Source organism: Lampetra fluviatilis, chromosome 38 (genome assembly GCF_964198595.1).
Source record: "Lampetra fluviatilis chromosome 38, kcLamFluv1.1, whole genome shotgun sequence".
NCBI classification, from domain to species: Eukaryota; Metazoa; Chordata; class Hyperoartia; order Petromyzontiformes; family Petromyzontidae; genus Lampetra; species Lampetra fluviatilis.
This window is the reverse complement of record NC_136312.1, coordinates 5,482,041-5,500,897: the sequence shown is the minus strand read 5'-3', so window position 1 is coordinate 5,500,897 and position 18,857 is coordinate 5,482,041. Positions and strand designations below refer to the sequence as shown.

At 53.1% G+C, this 18,857-nt stretch overlaps 1 protein-coding gene across 2 annotated transcripts in view; it reads right to left on the bottom strand.

The window, feature by feature from the left end:
* The window catches only part of LOC144945717 (uncharacterized), a 28,529-nt gene extending 12,620 nt beyond the window's left edge, over nucleotides 1–15,909 (bottom strand). The window contains exons 1-3 of one of the 2 annotated variants that reach the window (XM_078874285.1): nucleotides 15,708–15,909; nucleotides 10,930–11,505; nucleotides 4,691–4,860 (exon numbers count right to left, since the gene is read on the bottom strand). In XM_078874285.1, the coding sequence (XP_078730411.1) occupies nucleotides 4,691–4,860; nucleotides 10,930–11,505; nucleotides 15,708–15,891 (930 nt within the window). In that variant the 5' untranslated portion in view covers nucleotides 15,892–15,909. The remainder of the gene's footprint in view (nucleotides 1–4,690; nucleotides 4,861–10,929; nucleotides 11,506–15,707) is intronic. The other variant, XM_078874286.1, reaches the window with a different exon arrangement.
* Nucleotides 15,910–18,857: the final 2,948 nt, after the last annotated feature.

Genomic DNA, 18,857 nt, shown 5'->3' with positions numbered 1-18,857 from the left:
CGCGCACGTGTCTGCCCTCCCCGCTCTGCACGTGTCTTTTGCTTGCAGGTGCCGCCCTCTGTGAGAATCAGAATATTTATTTAGACCTGGGGAGCAATCCGACGAGTCTACGATGTCCAGATAAACGAAACAATTTTTTTATTTTTTTATTTTACCAGGTAAAGCCAACTGAGCTACAAAGCAATAGTTTTTCAGAAGCAACCTAGCTATCACAAGTGACAGCACAACGAAGTGGCGAATCGTCGCGTGGAAATTGACATGGGCCAAATACCCTAAACGCGTGTTTATAAAATGTGGAGGGAACAACCGGGAGGACCCGGAGAAAAATCCACGCGAGAACGGGGAAAGGGCCACCGCAAAATCCAAATATACAGCAGCAGGCGTCAGGGTCGGGATCAAACCCACGACCTCCTGCACACCAGGCGAGGTAGTCAACATCTCCTAGCCACCGTGGTGATAATGAGAGAGAGAGACACGCAAACTCCAAATATACAGCAGCAGGTGTCAGGGTCAGGATCGAACCCACGACGTCCTGCACGCCAGGCGAGGTGGTTTACATCTCACCGCCAGCCGCCGCATCGCGAGCAGCCGTTTGCCAAACAAGGGCGAGCTCGCCACCACCACCCCCGCCATCGCCACCACCACTAACCGGTCGCTCCCTCGAATTGAACAACACGCCGGGGTGGCGCACATGCGCCAAAACCGGCGCCGGAGTTTGGCGCACAAACGTGGCACGCCGCCGCCATCGTCGCTGTGCCGCCCGCCAACGCGACAGCCACAGGGGAATTGTTCCGATGTCGATGGAGCGGCAGGATTTGGACAAAGTCGTTCCCTGATCATTTCAAGCTCAGAGCCCCTCGTGAATTCGTCTGTGGGTGCTGTGTTGGCCACGAGGCATCAACGTGTCCTATGTTATTCTTTGGGTCCTATGTGAGTCAATGCTCCCTATGTAAATCTATTAGTTCCGTGTCAAGGCTGGGCGCGGCATACTTTCAACGCGATCTGTTGTGAGTAAGTCGGCGATCCAGAATACAGCATTTCCACATCCAGTCGACGTCTCTCGCTATGGCTGCGGCCACGTGCCCAGCCACTGCAGTCTCCCAGGAACCGGCGAGACAGGCGGGGAGAAATGAAGGCCTTTGAAGGCCTTCTCGCCGCGCGCCCGCCACGCTTTGCGAAACCCCCGTGGGTCCGGATTTGAAGCGGCTCGTGGCGCTGACTGTCAGAGCACGCACACTCTGCTCGAGCAGGCCGGTTGGGCCTCCTGCAGAGTGGGCATTCCACGTTCCCGTGGCGGGGACGGGCTCGCGTGGCAGGGGACGGGCACCCGTGCGAAAAGCGCAAGCGGCCCATTTTACGCGGCGCTCGGTCAAAGAAAAAAAATAAAAATTCGAGCGCCGATAAAAACGAAGCAGAAATGAGGAAAAAAAAGTTAAAGAGAGACGCGCGAAAAAAACAATCGGCAGCGCGCACAATTTCCAGTCAATCGACAACAAGATTCTGTTTTGACCGTTGGGAATGTGGCCGCGTGGGGCGGTCGTGGGGGGGCGGGTGACCTGGAGGGGGGGGTGGGTAGGGGTGGGGGCCCACATAGGAGGAGCGGGGGAGGGGGGCAGCTCAGGAAACAGGCGGCCGTGGTAGTGGGAAGTGCGCCTCTTATCGCGACGCACGCACACTTCCGCAGGAAACCGCACGGACGCGCCGCCGCCAACGCTCGCAGCGGCTCTCGCACGCCAACCCCCCCCCCTCCAAACCACCCCCCCCCCACACACCCCCCCCACACACCACCCGCTGTCGCAAGCGAGGCCGGCCGGTGGTGAAACCCGAGCAGGTGCCCCCCCCCCCCAAGACGTTGAACAACAGTGGCCCCCCCCAAACCACACCCCCCCCCCACACACCCCCCCCCCACACACCACCCGCTGTCGCAAGCGAGGCCGGCCGGTGGTGAAACCCGAGTAGGTGCCCCCCCCCCCCAAGACGTTGAACAACAGTGGCCCCCCACCCCACGCCCGCTGCCTCGACTCCACCCTGACCCCCGCCTCCCAACACCGGCGGGCATCGCGACTCTCCGCTTCTTCAACTCTTGAGTGAAGGTTAAAGGTTTCGATGACTTTGCTCAGCTACGGCTACGGCTCCGGGCACACGGCGGCCAACGTCAGTGGGACTCCTCCGTCCACTATTTGGAATCACAGACGGCTGTAAACCTGCCGTCGTTGTTATTATCATTACGACGAGGCAAAAGGCGCAGCCCTGCAATTGCTTGATCACGCCATTGCTGCCAGATGGGCTCACGCTCGAGGTAGCTCTCTCTAGAGAGAGAGTTCTAGAGAGTTCTAGAGAGCTCTAGAGAGCAAGAGGCAGCTCTCTAGAGAGTTCTAGAGAGAAAGAGGCAGCTCTCTAGAGAGTTCTAGAGAGCAAGAGGCAGCTCTCTAGAGAGTTCTAGAGAGTTCTAGAGAGAAAGAGGCAGCTCTCTAGAGAGTTCTAGAGAGTTCTAGAGAGAAAGAGGCAGCTCTCTAGAGAGTTCTAGAGAGTTCTAGAGAGAAAGAGGTAGCTCTCTAGAGAGTTCTATAGAGCTACCTCTCTAGAGGGTACTTGGCCTACTCGTCCACGCTGGAAGAGGATGGAGTCACCCCACACTTGACCACCCCACCGCACGCGACCTGCCGGAGGCGACCACGTGACCTGCGCCCCCCCCCCCCCACCCATTCACACTGCTGGGCGGGCAGAGGCCTGGGGACTTAATAAACACTCCCCGTAGTTTGGGCTGCCTCGCCAGGAGATAGAACGGGGCCCAGCTCTGGCTTGCATGTGGAGCCTCCTGCTTCTCAGGAGACAGCTCCTCCACCACTGGATGGATCCCTCCCCCCCACACCCCCAGTACCTAATGGACACGGGGTGGGGTGGGGGGGGTTGTTTGACCATACTTCGCCACGCTGGTCGTTGTGGGTCGACGTAGGGGTCACGTGAGTGTTGGTGACTTAGCCCCCCACCCAATCCCTCCGTGACCCCCTCTCCCACCCTGCCCTTGTGACCCGTGAAATAGCTGAGCCCCCCCTCCCCTGCCTCCTACCCCCTCTGCCCCCCTCCCTCCACCCGCCCTACCCCCCCTGCCCCCCAACCCCCTCTCTACTTTTTAAAGGGACTCCTGGACAATGTGTCATCCGGACATCCAATAAACAGCCGCGGGCACGACGTGAACACGACAGCAGCACGTGTGCCGTGTGTGTGTGTCGTGTGCCTGGTGTGTGTGCCTGGTGTGTGTGCCTGGTGTGTGTGCCTGGTGTGTGTGCCTGGTGTGTGTGTCGTGTGCCTGGTGTGTGTGCCTGGTGTGTGTGCCTGGTGTGTGTGCCTGGTGTGTGTGCCTGGTGTGCGTATCGTGTGTGTGTATCGTGTTGTGTGTCGTGTTGTGTGTCGTGTGTGTGTGTGTATCGTTTGTGTGCCGTGTTGTGTGCCGTGTTGCGTGTCGTGTGTGTGTGTATCGTGTGTGTATCGTGTCTGTGCCGTGTTTTGTGTCCTGTATGTATGTGTGCGTGTCAAGTGTATGTACTGCGTGTGTGCGTGTCTAGTATGCGTATCGTTTGTGTGCCGTGTTGTGTGTCGTGTTGTGTGTCCTGTGTGTGTATTTTGTGTGTGTGTGCGTGTCAAGTGTATGTACTGCGTGTGTGTGTGTCTTGCACGACATCCAAAATCACCCAGAACCGGCCTGGAGTTCGAGAAGCTTAGCAAGACCATTCTTGCTTCTTATTATTATTATCTATCTCTCTATAAGTCTATGGGTGTCTATGCGAGTCTATGGGTCCCCGTGTGAGTCGACGGGTCCCTATGTCAGTCCATAAGCATGCGCCTGTGAGATGGCCAAGATGACTCCAAGCTTTCGTGAATGCAGGAATTCATATTATTGGGTCTTTCGGTAAAGCCACGTAGATAGATAAAATAATAATAAATAATACAAATAATAAAAATTATAACAATATCCTGACGTCTTGATCGCAACACAAGCAATCGTCATCAGGTGAGAAATATCTCGAGAGAGCTGCTGAGAATATATGGTGGGAGCGCTGCTAAGGTAAGGAGTTATAAAGGTTTGAGATGGTGTAGCCCAAGGGTCAGTGGGAGGGGCTAGAGATGAAATTTGCATGTAAATGTAAGATCGGGTAAATCTTGACAAACGAAGCTGTGGGGGTGGCCATTGTATTGTGAGAGATTAGCATGTCAATGTAAGAGATTAGCATGTCAATGTAAGAGATTAGCATGTCAATGTAAGAGATTAGCATGTCAATGTAAGAGATTAGCATGTCAATGTAAGAGATTTGCTTGTAAATGTAAGAGATTAGCATGTCAATGTAAGAGATTTGCTTGTAAATGTAAGAGATTAGCATATCAATGTAAGAGATTAGCATGTCAATGTAAGAGATTAGCATGTCAATGTAAGAGATTAGCATGTCAATGTAAGAGATTAGCATGTCAATGTAAGAGATTTGCATGTCAGTGTAAGAGATTAGCATGTCAATGTAAGAGATTAGCATGTCAATGTAAAAGATTAGCATGTCAATGTAAGAGATTAGCATGTCAATGTAAGAGATTAGCATGTCAATGTAAGCTCGGAGAGAGCTCGGCATCTGATGACGATGGCGATGACGACCTCAACGACGACCACAACGAGCGACCGTGCGTGCGCTGCGGCTCTCACCGGCCGCCTCTTGGGCTTGATGAGGGGCCGGTTCTGCCCGTTGGTCTTGTGGTAGAGGCCGCACGCGTTGCACAGGTAGTGCCCGTTGGCGTCGCGACGCCACAGCGGCGTCGCCGTGGCGCCGCAGTTGACGCACTCGCGGCTCTCGCCGCACGCGGGCGCCGGCTCTCCTGGCAGGAGAGGGGGGGGGCACAATTAGCGTTAGCGACGATCGCCCCCGGCACCTCCGGCATCTCCGGCATCTCCGTCACCGCGCGCACCGCCAACACCGCCGGCGCATCTCGTGTGCGAAACACTCCGGGGGCTTCAGTCGCTCGGGCGGTGGGCGCGCGGCCTACAGCCTCGCACGTGAATCTCTCAACGAGCGCCTTGGTGACGAATGTCTTTGTTGTCTGTTTACATCCTAGCGCGACGATGCGTGCACGTGCGTATGCCGTGCGTGGGCATACGGCGCTAATCGGAGGTGCGGGGGAGGAGGACAAGAAACTAAACACATAAAGCAGTTCTGCTGAAATGAGTTTCCAATGTAGATGATTTGAAAGTGCACAAAGCTCCAGTGACTTCCTCATATAGCGGAGAAAAAGCCACGCGACCACGGAGAGAACACGCAGACTCCGAATATACAGCAGGGGTCACGGTCGCGATCGAACCCACGGCCCCCTGTATTACAGATGCGGGCATTGGCGAGTGCCAGCATGGTGGCGAAGGGAAATGGCTGCCCCCACAGTTGCGCACACCGAAGCCCTTTGCCCATCGCAAATCGGCAAATCCCGCCATCCGTACACCCCCCTAGGCAAATAGGAAAACTCAGAGGTTTGGTTCCCGGGTTCGTAATAGGACACCCACTCCTCCTCCTGTTGTTCTATGTGACCTTACGTCAACTCGACACATTAAACAGGAAGTCTTTTTTTACGTAAAGTACAATTCATATTTCAAATACACACACAATGCGCGCGACAATTCACACGATATGCATGCAATATACACACACACAATGCACGCACACCACACGCGCAACACACACACACACAATGGACACGCGCAATACACACAATGCACGCACAATACACCCACAATGCACGCACAATACACCACAATACACCCACAATGCACGGTGTGATACAGCCGGCGTGCGCGGTGGGAGCGCACTGCGGCGCACGTGGAATGTCTCTCGCGAAACAACGACGACTCCCCGAGCCAGGCAGGAAGGGCGTGCCGCCACGCCCGGTGGCTTCTGCTCAAACAACCCCGCGGCTCTCTCTCTTTCTCTGCTCATGGCCATCGTGGAGGGGTTAGAGGTCAGGGAGTCGGGTTAGCGCGTTGGTTCAGGTGAGGTTTAGGGTTCGGGGGTCAGGTTAGCGGGTTGGTTCAGGTTAGGGTCAGAGTCAGGGGTCGGGTAAGTTAGTTGGTTCAGGTTAGGGTCAGAGTCAGGGGTCGGGTAAGTGAGTTGGTTCAGGTTAGGGTCAGAGTCAGGGGTCGGGTAAGTGAGTTGGTTCAGGTTAGGGTCAGAGTCAGGGGTCGGGTAAGTGAGTTGGTTCAGGTTAGGGTCAGAGTCAGGGGTCGGGTTAGTGAATTGGTTCAGGTTAGGGTCAGAGTCAGGGGTCGGGTTAGTGAGTTGGTTCAGGTTAGGGTCAGAGTCAAGGGTCGGGTTAGTGAGTTGGTTGAGGTTAGGGTCAGAGTCAGGGGTCGGGTTAGTGAGTTGATTCAGGTTAGGGTCAGAGTCAGGGGTCGGGTTAGTGAGTTGGTTCAGGTTAGGGTCAGAGTCAGGGGTCGGGTTAGTGAGTTGGTTGAGGTTAGGGTCAGAGTCAGGGGTCGGGTTAGTGAGTTGGTTCAGGTTAGGGTCAGAGTCAGGGGTCGGGTAAGTGAGTTGGTTCAGATTAGGGTCAGAGTCAGGGGTCGGGTTAGTGAGTTGGTTCAGGTTAGGGTCAGAGTCAGGGGTCGGGTTAGTGAGTTGGTTCAGGTTAGGGTCAGAGTCAGGGGTCGGGTAAGTGAGTTGGTTCAGGTTAGGGTCAGAGTCAGGGGTCGGGTAAGTGAGTTGGTTCAGGTTAGGGTCAGAGTCAGGGGTCAGGTTAGCGGGTTGGTTCAGGTTAGGGTCAGAGTCAGGGGTCGGGTCATCGGGTGTATAGGGTAGTTTAGGCTTCATAGGGAGGAGGTTGTTGTTGTTGCAATCATTGTGTTTGTATAACCCAGAGAAAGCACACGTGAAACTTTGGTTCAGGAGGGGCAGTGTGCGCGTGTAGTTTCCGATCGAGTAATCTGCGGGGTGCGGTTTATTTTTTCTTTCAAAACTTGCCATGATCGTGTGATCCGTGACCATGGCCTACTCTTGCCAATGACGTCACGGGATCTTTAACGTCCACAGTGAAGCAGGTTAAGGGTTAGGCATCAAGTTCATGAGGGTTATCTTTGAAGGCCAAGGGTTAGGCCTTGTATTAGAGCGAGAAATCGGCATGTGGTTTGCGCTTAGGTTTTGACTTTAAGGGGTAGGATTCAGGTTGTGAAACTTGGATTGGGGTTAGGAATTTGGCTTTAGTTCGGACTTAGGACATTGTATGTGTGTTGAACTTCTTTCGCACCGTACGTAGCCAACCGCGCTCATCGGAGGTCCATATCATCAAGCCTAGCTTAATGCTAAGATGCGAGTTCAGGTTATTGACTTTTCAGTTAGGGTTAGGACTTGACTTAGATTGATTGGGTTAGGTTCAGGCCTAATCGTAAGGCTCTGCATGACAGGGCCCCGTTACTTTGAGGGAGTGCTCTCACCGACTCACATTTGGTAAACCCGCAGTTTGTATTTTTAGCAATCCTTAACCTCCTGATGAGACCCAAGAATGGCAAAACCAGGCGAGGGTTAGCTCACTGAAGTAAATGCTGCGGTTGTCACGAGCCTGGACTAAGTCCACGAAGCCAATGGACTATCATCATCCGTGGTGCTACAGAACAGAGGTCGATCCATGACTTATTTACCCACTATCATCCTCCACTGAAGTCAGTTGCCATCCGCAAATTTACTAGCTTTGGCTTCGTGTGTTGATTGGTAAAAGGTGTACCTTTACTAGGAAGCCACTTGGAGCTATGCATTTTAAAATCATTTAGATTGAAAACTTCTTTCTTTAGAACTGCTTTTTGTGTTTAGTTTGTTATCCTTCCCCCGCACCTCCGATTAGCACGGTTCAACATACATACATACGTATCAATCATCAGACGTGAAAAGTGTGTCATCACGCGTAGCACAATGCACCGTTATTTGTTTACCCAGGGGAAGACTTCCACCAAAAGAGTCTCAATATTGCTTGTTAAGCGGGTCCTGCCACTTTGGGAACGTTTGGCAAAGGAATTCCATTAGCGATGAGAGTTGTGAAGCTTCGTGTGGGCAGGAAACCGGAAAACGTGGAGAAAACCCCTCCCCCGTGCATGCATAACAATGAGGTGACGCTCAAAGCTCCACACAGATGTATTCAATAATCCATTGACGTGCTGCTGGCATCCGGCCACCGCATCGCACACTTTCAGATATGCTCCTGTGGCCGTCTGGAACGCTCTTCCCTCCGATATAAGGAAGCCACTGGGAGCTACGCACTTTTAAAATCATCTCGATTGACAAACTAATTTCTTAAGAACTGATTCTTGTGTGTTAGTTTGGGTGTGTCCCCCCACCGCACCTCCGATTAGCACCGTCGGCTACGTACGGTGCGAAAGAAGTTCAATGTACACCACTGGAACCTCATTTACCAGTAGAAAAAATTGATAATTGTTTTTTTACCCTTTTATCTGGCAACAAAACTGACACCTTTTTTTTTACAAGGAGTCATGTTTGCATAGACCACAATACCTGCAGTCATAATGCAAACAAGAGTTATGTTTTGCATTATGACTGCAGGTATTGTGGTCTATGCAAACATGACTCCTTGTAAAAAAGGTGTCAGTTTTGTTGCCAGATAAAAGGATAAAAAAAAACTATTATCAATTCCAATGTTCATACATAATGCTCTGGTCACATTTAAGCGGAACGAACGTACCACCGTCATGTGTGACTCGGGACAGCAAAGGCCCACCGCGCTGAGCAGCTGTTATACAGAGGACAACAACCAGTGACCTTGCCGGAATCCTCTGGCAAATGAGATAAACAAATCCTGATTTAGCGGTGCACCCAGACAAAGGAGTTCACATTTCGTGGTGGTGAGATGTTAACTCCCTCGCCTTGTATGCAGTAGTTCATGGGTTCGATCCCGATCCTGACGCCTACTGCATATTTGGAGTTTGCGTGTCTCTCTCATCGTCATCACGGTGGCTAGGAGATGTTAACTACCCCGCCTGGTATGCAGTAGTTCGTGGGTTCGATCCCGATCCTGACGCCTGCTGCTGCATATTTGGAGTTTGCGTGTCTCTCTCTCTCCCTGTGGGGGTCATCTGGCGATGATAAGCCGCCAACTTCGTTGAGCTATCATTTGCAATCGCCGGGTCGCTCCCGACAACAGGAGCTATACAGCGCTCAGTTGGGCTTTTTTTTTACTTGGTGACAGTAAAAACAAAAGTGCAATTTTATCAGATAGTAAGAAGCCAGAGTGGCCCGAGAAAAACCACGGCCGGCACGCGACCTAGGACGACGCGCCGCGCAGGCGCTGTGCGTCTTCTCGCCAACGCGACGGACGCCCCGTGACCGTTGTCGCCGCATCGGCGGCCCGTCATTCGCGAACGTTCATCGTCGGCGGCCACGCTCGATCCACTGCTGGACGAAGGGGACCTCCACCTAAGCCGCTGCAGCCAACACCTCTCACCATCCTGCGGTGTAAGAAGTTTCGTCTCGCACCTCGCACGCGGAAAAACTGATTTTAACGCTCCCGTCTCCCCGCTGGGAAACGTATATTCTCCTCTCCCCTTGTTTATTGTTGCTGTTGCGGCGCATTCCGTGTTTGTTTAACGGTTGGGGAGCACTTACGGACGGTGATGCGTTTCCCTCGGCGGAACCTTATAAGAGCGCTGCCCCTGTTTTTTTTATTTTACGAAATAATATGTTTTCGCGTCGGTGTTTGCTTTAACCCAAACAGGGGCTGGGTGTGTCGCCACAAACAGCCGTGGCTCCACTCGCCCCACGCTAAAAAACAAAGGTCCCATCCCCACGTAGCAACGCCCCGGCTGTAGGGGGTTGGGTTAATGTTAGGATGACAATAATAATAACAGACAGTTGTCTGTCAGGCGCCTTCCACTAACGTCTCAAGGCGCCTGGTTACGAATAAATGGAAAAGGAGAGGCCAAGAGAGACGCAGGCGCTAAATGGAATAAGCGGACGTGAAAAGAAGACGTGGGTTTCTAAGACAAGACATTAAAGCATCCGCGCTGTGGGATGGACGAATTTCCACTGGTCCGGGGATTCAACAACCCTGGTACATTCTAGATTTGAAGCTTTCGTGACTGCAAGGATTCATATTCTGAGGTTTTTTCGGTAAAGTCACGTAGGTAAAAAATTAAAAAAAGCGTGCTGTGACGGTTCCACCTGAAGACGGAAGCTTGTGTTGCCTCCGAAACGTCGTGATTTTTATTTTATTTCACTTATATTAATTTAAATTTTACTTTTTTAACGACGTGATTTTACGGAAAAAAACCTAAGAATATGAACCGTGGTACAGGCACCGCAAATGCCGGCCCCAGGCAGGAGGCACGCGAACGGCGAGCCGTGGCCACCAGGGAGTCGTCTTTGTAATAAGGCCGAGTCGGCCTACGGAAGGCCTCACGGGTTCTTCGACGCGTTTCACTCGCCACCGATATATCGGCCGTCGCCCGGGAACCTAAATTCAAGTCGCCGCAATGCGATAACCACTGCGCCACCGCTCCCCACCACCACACAGACAAAGATCCCCCCCCCCACCCCCCAGTGTAGCCTTAACAGACTGTTGGGGCAAGTGCTGTTAGCGAGCAGCACCTATGAAGGCCGACACAGCACCCGCACACACAGTACCAGAGTGCAAGTATATTTTAAAAGTATAAATATATACTACACATATATACTCTACGTGTATACCATATATATGCGCAGCACTTTCGTCACTCCACTGCTGGATGAGCGTGCTCCCCCCACGCCGTGCGCACCGGGACGGGGGGGGGGGGCTAGCTAGCTAACCAGCCCGACCGTACTTCACCGCGCTAATCGCCGCACGCGGGTACGGGCGCCAGTCCGGCTCTCGCTGGCACACGGTGGAGGTGCAGCCGCGACAACGCCGGGAGGGTGCTGCTTTGCCCACCTGGTGGCTGGCGGACCTTGCCCTTGCCCTTCGCGTGGCCCCCTGCCTCCATCGCCGCCGACACGTCGTGGCGGTGGTGGTGGTGGTGGTACAGCTCCACACCTCCATACAGGCCCTGGGCGAGCAGCCCATAGTGATGCTGCTGTTGCTGCTGTTGTTGTTGCTGCTGCTGGTGGTGGTGATGGTGCCGGAAGTCGGCGGGCGACGAGTCCGCCCGGCTCGGCGTCCCGTCGGTGTTGTCGCTGCCGGGGCTGAGGGAGCGCTCGGACGACAGCGGGGCGGGCGAGGCCGACAGCGACGGCGGCGCCGGCGGTGGCGACGACGACGACTTGGCCCCAAGCTGACGCTCAGCCTCACGGGGGGACGAGGACGCACCGCTGGAGTCCGGGGAGTGACCGCCTTGGGCGAGCGACCACGGCTGCTGCTGCTGATGATGATGTTGCTGCTGCTGCTGATGATGATGTTGCTGCTGCTGCTGTTGTTGTTGTTGCAGGTAGTGAGGGTGGTAGGAAGTGGTGTCCAGCCAGGTGAATGAGGACATGACGCTGAGCGGAGAGGCCCCGTTCGCCATCCGTGCTGCGAAGCAGAGACGCGGGAAGAAGGATTCCTTTAAACTATAAAACTCCAAACTGTTAACGCTTTTTATTTTACCAACTAAGGCCCACCGAGATATGCAGCTCTTTATCCAGAAGAGACCTGGCCGCATGTGTGTGGAAAAATCACAGCAGCACACTACTTTGAACGCGTGACGTCGATTCCAAATGTGATGAACGTCAGGGTGGGGATCAAACCCACGACCTCCTGGAAACCAGGCGAGGTAGTTAACATCTCCTAGCCACCGTCCCGCCAGTTGCCTCCAACACCAACGCTCATCGGTTACGCGCCTTGAGGCCAAGTCGACAAGAGGAGGCACAAAATCAGGTCCAGATGCACGAGGCTCCTGGAATCGGAGTCTGCACAGACAGACTGACCCACGGACAGACCCAAACAACTCACAGACGGACAGACCGACCCACTGGTCTAACAGCCAAATGACTGACCCACAGACTGACTGACTGACTGACTTCCCCACCCACCAGCCAAGTGACTGACCCACAGACTGACTGACTGACTGACTTCCCCACCCACCAGCCAAGTGACTGACCCACCGAGGGACTGACTGACTGACTTACCCACTCACCAGCCAAATGACTGACCCACAGACGGACTGACTGGCTGACTGACTTACCCACTCACCAGCCAAATGACTGACCCACCGACGGACTGACTGACTGACTGACTTACTCACTCACCAGCCAAATGACTGACCCACAGACGGACTGACTGACTGACTGACTTACCCACTCACCAGCCAAATGACTGACCCACCGACGGACTGACTGACTGACTGACTTACCCACTCACCAGCCAAATGACTGACCCACAGACGGACTGACTGACTGACTTACCCACTCACCAGCCAAATGACTGACCCACCGACGGACTGACTGACTGACTGACTTACCCACTCACCAGCCAAATGACTGACCCACAGACGGACTGACTGGCTGACTGACTTACCCACTCACCAGCCAAATGACTGACACACCAACCAGCAGACAAATCGATCCACCTACAGATGGGCACACAGTCTGGCCCGCCCACCAATGGAAAAGACCGACTCACCGATCGCAGGTCTTGACCCGCCGAACCGACCGGCCCAACCCACGCCCCCCCCCTCCAAGACCGAACCGCCGAGACCGAGCAAGCGGCCGTGCAAAGGACCGAGTGGCAAACGCGCCCACCGGCCCACCGACACACCGGCCCACCGGCCCACCGACACACCGGCCCACCGACACACCGACACACCTGCCCACCGACACACCGACACACCGGCCCACCGACACACCGGCCCACCGACACAAGACGGACACACGGACGTCGGGGGGGGGACACGCGGACGCGGCGCGGACACACCGACACGGGGTGGGCCCCGGCTGGCTCCTACCGCTGGCGAGGGCACGGTCACGGCAGGCCGTCGAGGCGGAGAGGGACGGGCTCGGCGAGGCGCGAGCGGCTTCGTGAAATGGCGAAGTGCGACGCTAGCGCTCTCTCATACATAGACGCAGACATCCGGGAAACGAAACTACCCGGGACAGCATTCATCACCGCCGGGCCAACTTCCTAAATTACCCCCCCCCCAACCCCCGACTCACCCCTCCTCCTTCTCTATCCTCTCCTCCCCCCTCTTCCCTCTCCTCCTCTTCCCTATTCCTCCCGCCTCTTGCTCCATTCTCCCACCTCCGCCATCCTCTTCCCCTCTGTGCCCCGGCCTCCTCCTGCTCCCCTGACTTGCGCCGAGTCTCACGACACCACGATATCGGTGACTGTCGCACTCCATCAACGATAACCAGCATCGGCATCGGCATCACGAGCCGCGATCTATCCCACTGCCGGATGAGCGCCTTCAGGCGTCGCCGTCTCAAACGGAAACCACGCGGCGCGGAAAATAAACACGCGCCTAGCTCCTTTCCATCTGTGCTGTGACAGGGCATCCCCTAGGTCGACTCAGCCGTAAATAAGTACCTGTTGTGGTGTGGAAGCATCAGCACTGGTGGGGGGGGGGGTGGGGGAGGGAAACAAAGACGGCCCGGCGGGAGGAGTTTTGGCCCACAGCCACCGCCCCCGTGATTTAATGATCAATTACCCAGTCGCGGACCGAACGTGCGATTGTCAATACATCCGATGAGCTGCTGCTGCCATTGGAACCTCATTTGCCAGTAAAAATTATGATAATAGTTGTTTTACCCTTTTATCTGGCAACAAAACTGACACCTTTTTTACAAGGAGTCATGTTTGCATTGACCACAATACCTGCAGTCATAATGCAAACAAAAAACACAACTCTGATAATGTGCACTGTCCTTGAAGGTGATTGGTCCACACCCGAGAAAGCTTTCCTTAGAGCCTAGTCTCACATGGTGTTGGACCAGATGACGCCAAAAGGCGCACAACTCAAAGACAATGCACCATCAGAGTATGAGAGCTCGGGGTAAGCATTTACACCATTGGAACCTCATTTGCCAGTAAAAATTATGACAATTGTTTTGCTGCTGCTGATCGACAGATCCCAGTTGACCGATCTCTAGAAATGTTTTCCCCATCGCAGTTGTCGAGCGCAGACCCCCGCGTCCGAGTGGCCAGCGGCAGCCGGCACCGGTCGACGTCGCGAACGAACGAGAGTCGAGGAAAACGTCTCCGATCCGACGTCGCCGGACGTCGGGCGGAAAGGAGACGACGGGGAGGGGATTCCGATTGGTCGGACGTGCGGCTCGCGATAGCGCTGCTCGTTGGGAATCCATACTCTTTGGTCCTTTCGGTAAAGTCACGTGGGTATAAAATATTGTTCATTGGGCTCGTTCCTTGACCTTTGACGGACAACTTGTAAATGCACCAGTTGACTCAATGGTCAATTGAGCTACGGATTGAATGCCTCGTGGCTGTGCGGGTTGAGAGGATGACCATTCTTCTCGAAATGAAATAAATATTTAATAAATAAATATTCAATATATATTCAGTATATATAAATATATTAAATAAACAATAAAAAATATATCGGTATTTTTTAATTGCAATAAATCAATATTAAATTAATCAATCTATTCAATATATGTAAATAAATCGATTCGTTCAACTGAGTTACGAATTGAATGGCTCATGGCTGGGTGAACGACTTGCGGTTGAATGTCACGTGCTTTCAACCCACCCAGGGGAGGCAGTAGATGCTGTATGTATATAGATAAATGAGTGATTGACTTAATGTGCTCATCCAATACTGGATTTATTGATTGAATGATTCATTAACTTAACAGAGCGCCCGACTCGTCATTTGAATGAATGATCCACTGATGAATTAACTTATCATTTGAATGAGTCGTGAAGGGATTAAATGACTGACCAACCGATTGATCTGTAACACAGGACAAAGGCAAAGATCACCCGTATAGCCTTGCCAAACTGCAGGGGCAAGTGCTGTTGGCGAATAGCACCTATGAAGGCCGGTACGGCACACGAGGGGGCGAGTTGCCCGATTCCACGCCCGGCCATCTTTGTCTTCCCACGTATTAATTTGCGGCTGAGTCGACCTCGGGGAGGCCCAGGACCGGTTCAGATCATCATCACCGGTGTTGGTGGCCGTGAGCGGGAAATTGAATTCGGGTCGCCGGGTTCGTAGCGCAGCGTAGCTCTACCCGCTACACAACCAACAACCGCCGTTCGCCAATAAGTGGCGGTGACGTCACCACGACGCTTGTGCCACGCTCGGTGCACCACTTACGCAGACGCACGGACACACACGTGGCCACGCATGCACAGACACACGCAGACACACACGGACACACGCATGAACACGCATGAACACGCATGAACACGCATGAACACGCATGCACAGACACACGCAGACACACACGGATACACGCATGAACACGCATGCACGGACACACGCACGAACACGCATGTATGGACACACGCACGAACACGCATGCAAACAAATACACAGTCACAAAGACAAAGTTCCCCCGTGTAGCCTTTAACAGACTGTCGATGGGCAAGTTGCTGTTTCGCGGGCAGCAGCTATGAAGACCGGCACTGAACACACAAACAAAGACACAGACCGGCACGCACGCACGGCCACACACGCACGGGCACGCACGCACGGACACACACGCACGGGCACGCATGCATGGCCACGCATGGGCACACACGCACGGGCACGCACGCACACACAGAAACGCACGCACCTATGTGCGATGACAATCCGTCCTCACTGGGGTAGCCGTGCTCCTGCTGATGCTGAAAGAATCCGTACGGTGGCTGCTGGGCAGCTGTGGAGGCCGGGAATGGAAGGGGGTCAGCACCCTGTTCCAGGTCCAGCAGAGAGGAGTGGGGGGCCCACATTGCCTGGGGTGGGGGGCCCACGTCCATTTGGCCGGGCTGGGGAGGGGGGCTGGGGAGGGGGGCTGGGGAGGGGTGCCGGGCGGAGAGACACAGCGAGGCAGTGTGAGTGTGTGCGGCCGCAGTGCCATGGATTGCAATGTAATGTAATGGATTACAATGTAGCAATGGATTACGTTGTATCGTGGATTACAATGTTACGTATTATAATGTAGCATCGTGTAATGGATTACATCGTGTCGTAGATTACAATGTAATGGATTACAATGCACGATCCTGTGATGGATTACGTTGTGTCGTGGATTACAATGTAAGGATTACAATATAGCATCGTGTAATGGATTACATTGTGTCCTGGATTGTAATGTAATGGATTACAATGTAACATCTTGTAATGGATTACATTGTGTCGTGGATTATAATGTAATGGATTACAATGTAGCATCGTGTAATGGATTACATTGTGTCCTGTATTGTAATGTAATGGGTTACAATGTAGCATTGTGTAATGGATTACGTTGTGTAGTGGATGATAATGTAATGTAAGGGATTACAATGCAAACTAAACTGTAAACTATTTATATTTCACCAGGTAAAGGCCCCACTGAGCTAGAATAGCTCTTTTTCAGGAGCGGCCTTGCGATCACAAATGATTGCTCAACCAAGTGGCTTGTCGTCATCACGTGTAAATGTCGATCAGCAGCCGAGCACTCTGAACGCGTGGCGTTGATTCTGAATGTGGAGGGTGAAAAACCGGAGGACCCCGGACAAAAATCCACGCGACCGCGGGGAGAGAGACAGGCAAACTCCAAATATACAGCAGCAGGCGTCAGGGTCAGGATAGAACCCACGACATCCTGCATACCAGGCGAGGTAGTTGACATCTCCTAGCCACCGTGATGATGATGAGAGAGAGAGAGAGACACGCAAACTCTAAATATACAGCAGCAGACGTCATGGTCGGGATAGAACCCACGACCTCTTGTATACCAGGCGAGGTAGTTGACATCTCCTAGCCACCGTGATGATGATGAGAGAGAGAGACACGCAAACTCCAAATATACAGCAGCAGGCGTCAGGGTCGGGATAGAACCCACGACCTCCTGTATACCAGGCGACGTAGTTGACATCTCCCAGCCACCGTGATGATGATGAGAGAGAGAGACACGCAAACTCCAAATATACAGCAGCAGGCGTCAGGGTCGGGATAGAACCCACGACCTCCTGTATACCAGGCGAGGTAGTTAACATCTCCTAGCCACCGTGATGATGATGAGAGAGAGAGAGACACGCAAACTCCAAATATACAGCAGCAGGCGTCATGGTCGGGATAGAACCCACGACCTCCTGTATACCAGGCGAGGTAGTTAACAGCTCCTAGCCACCGTGGCGACCCCATGTGATGGATTAGAATAATATGCAGTGGATTACAATGTAATGGAGCACAATGTGACGGACTGCCATGGAATGCAGTGGCTTACAACATTTTGTAGCGGATTACAATTCAACGTAACGGTGACACAATGTAATGGATTACAATCAAATGCAATGGATTGCAAGTGATACATTGAATTAATTGAACTTGAAACGTAACACAACGTGATGCAAAGTAACGTAACGCAATTTAATTGAACCCATTGCGATGGATCACGATTCAATGTAATGGATTAAAAATTACCACCAAAGCAATAGCAGCACGAGACAAGGCACGGTAGTTCGATTGTGGGCATGCCCTCCGAACTATGGACCGTATAATAGCGCGCTGGGTTCATAGACAAAAGAGATACACACAGGGACTCAGAGACCTGCATCGTCACTTAGACCTAACGGGCACTCACAGAAGAGATCGCAACCGGGTACCCGATACCCGTACCCTACCCGATACCCGGCTACCCATACCCGGCCGGGTACGGGTAGCCGTTTGCGACCCTGGTGCGGCCGGGTACGGGTAATTAATCAAAACCCGTTTGCGACTTCTGACTCACAGAGACCCAAAGAGAACGAGAGGAGATACCAAGCCACAGAGCAGTCAGTGCGAGTGTGGCCAAGCAACCGAAACGAGGGACCCCACAGTAGACGCACTGTGGTCTGAGCTCGTTCAGCAGAGGAGGAGGAGGAACAGCGGACACGACACGAACTCTCTCTCTCCTCTGCTGAAGCCCTCTCGTCGTGGCAGCAGCAGCAGCAGACCTCGACATTGGCACTTAGCTCCTGAACCACAGCGCTGCCACACGGCAAGAATACAATAGTGTATGGGTCCAGTGTTAGTCTATGGGTCCAGTGTTAGTCTATGGGTCCAGTGTTAGTGTATGGGTCTAGTTGTTAGTCTATGGGTCCAGTGTTAGTGTATGGGTCTAGTGTTAGTCTATGGGTCCAGTGTTAGTGTATGGGTCCAGTGTTAGTCTATGGGTTCCAGTGTTAGTGTATGGGTCTAGTGTTAGTCTATGGGTCCAGTGTTAGTCTATGGGTCCAGTGTTAGTGTATGGGTCCAGTGTTAGTCTATGGGTCCAGTGTTAGTGTATGGGTCCAGTGTTAGTCTATGGGTCCAGTGTTAGTCTATGGGTCCTGTGTTAGTGTATGGGTCCAGTGTTAGTCTATGGGTCAAGTGTTAGTCTATGGGTCCAGTGTTAGTGTATGGGTCCAGTGTTAGTCTATGGGTCCAGTGTTAGTCTATGGGTCCTGTGTTAGTGTATGGGTCCAGTGTTAATCTATGGGTCCAGTGTTAGTCTATGGGTCCAGTGTTAGTATATGGGTCCTGTGTTAGTGTATGGGTCCAGTGTTAGTCTATGGGTCCAGTGTTAGTCTATGGGTCCAGTGTTAGTGTATGGGGTCCAGTGTTAGTCTATGGGGCCAGTGTTAGTCTATGGGTCCAGTGTTAGTCTATGGGTCCTGTGTTAGTGTATGGGTCCAGTGTTAGTCTATGGGTCCAGTGTTAGTCTATGGGTACAGTGTTAGTCTATGGGTCCTGTGTTAGTGTATGGGTCCAGTGTTAGTCT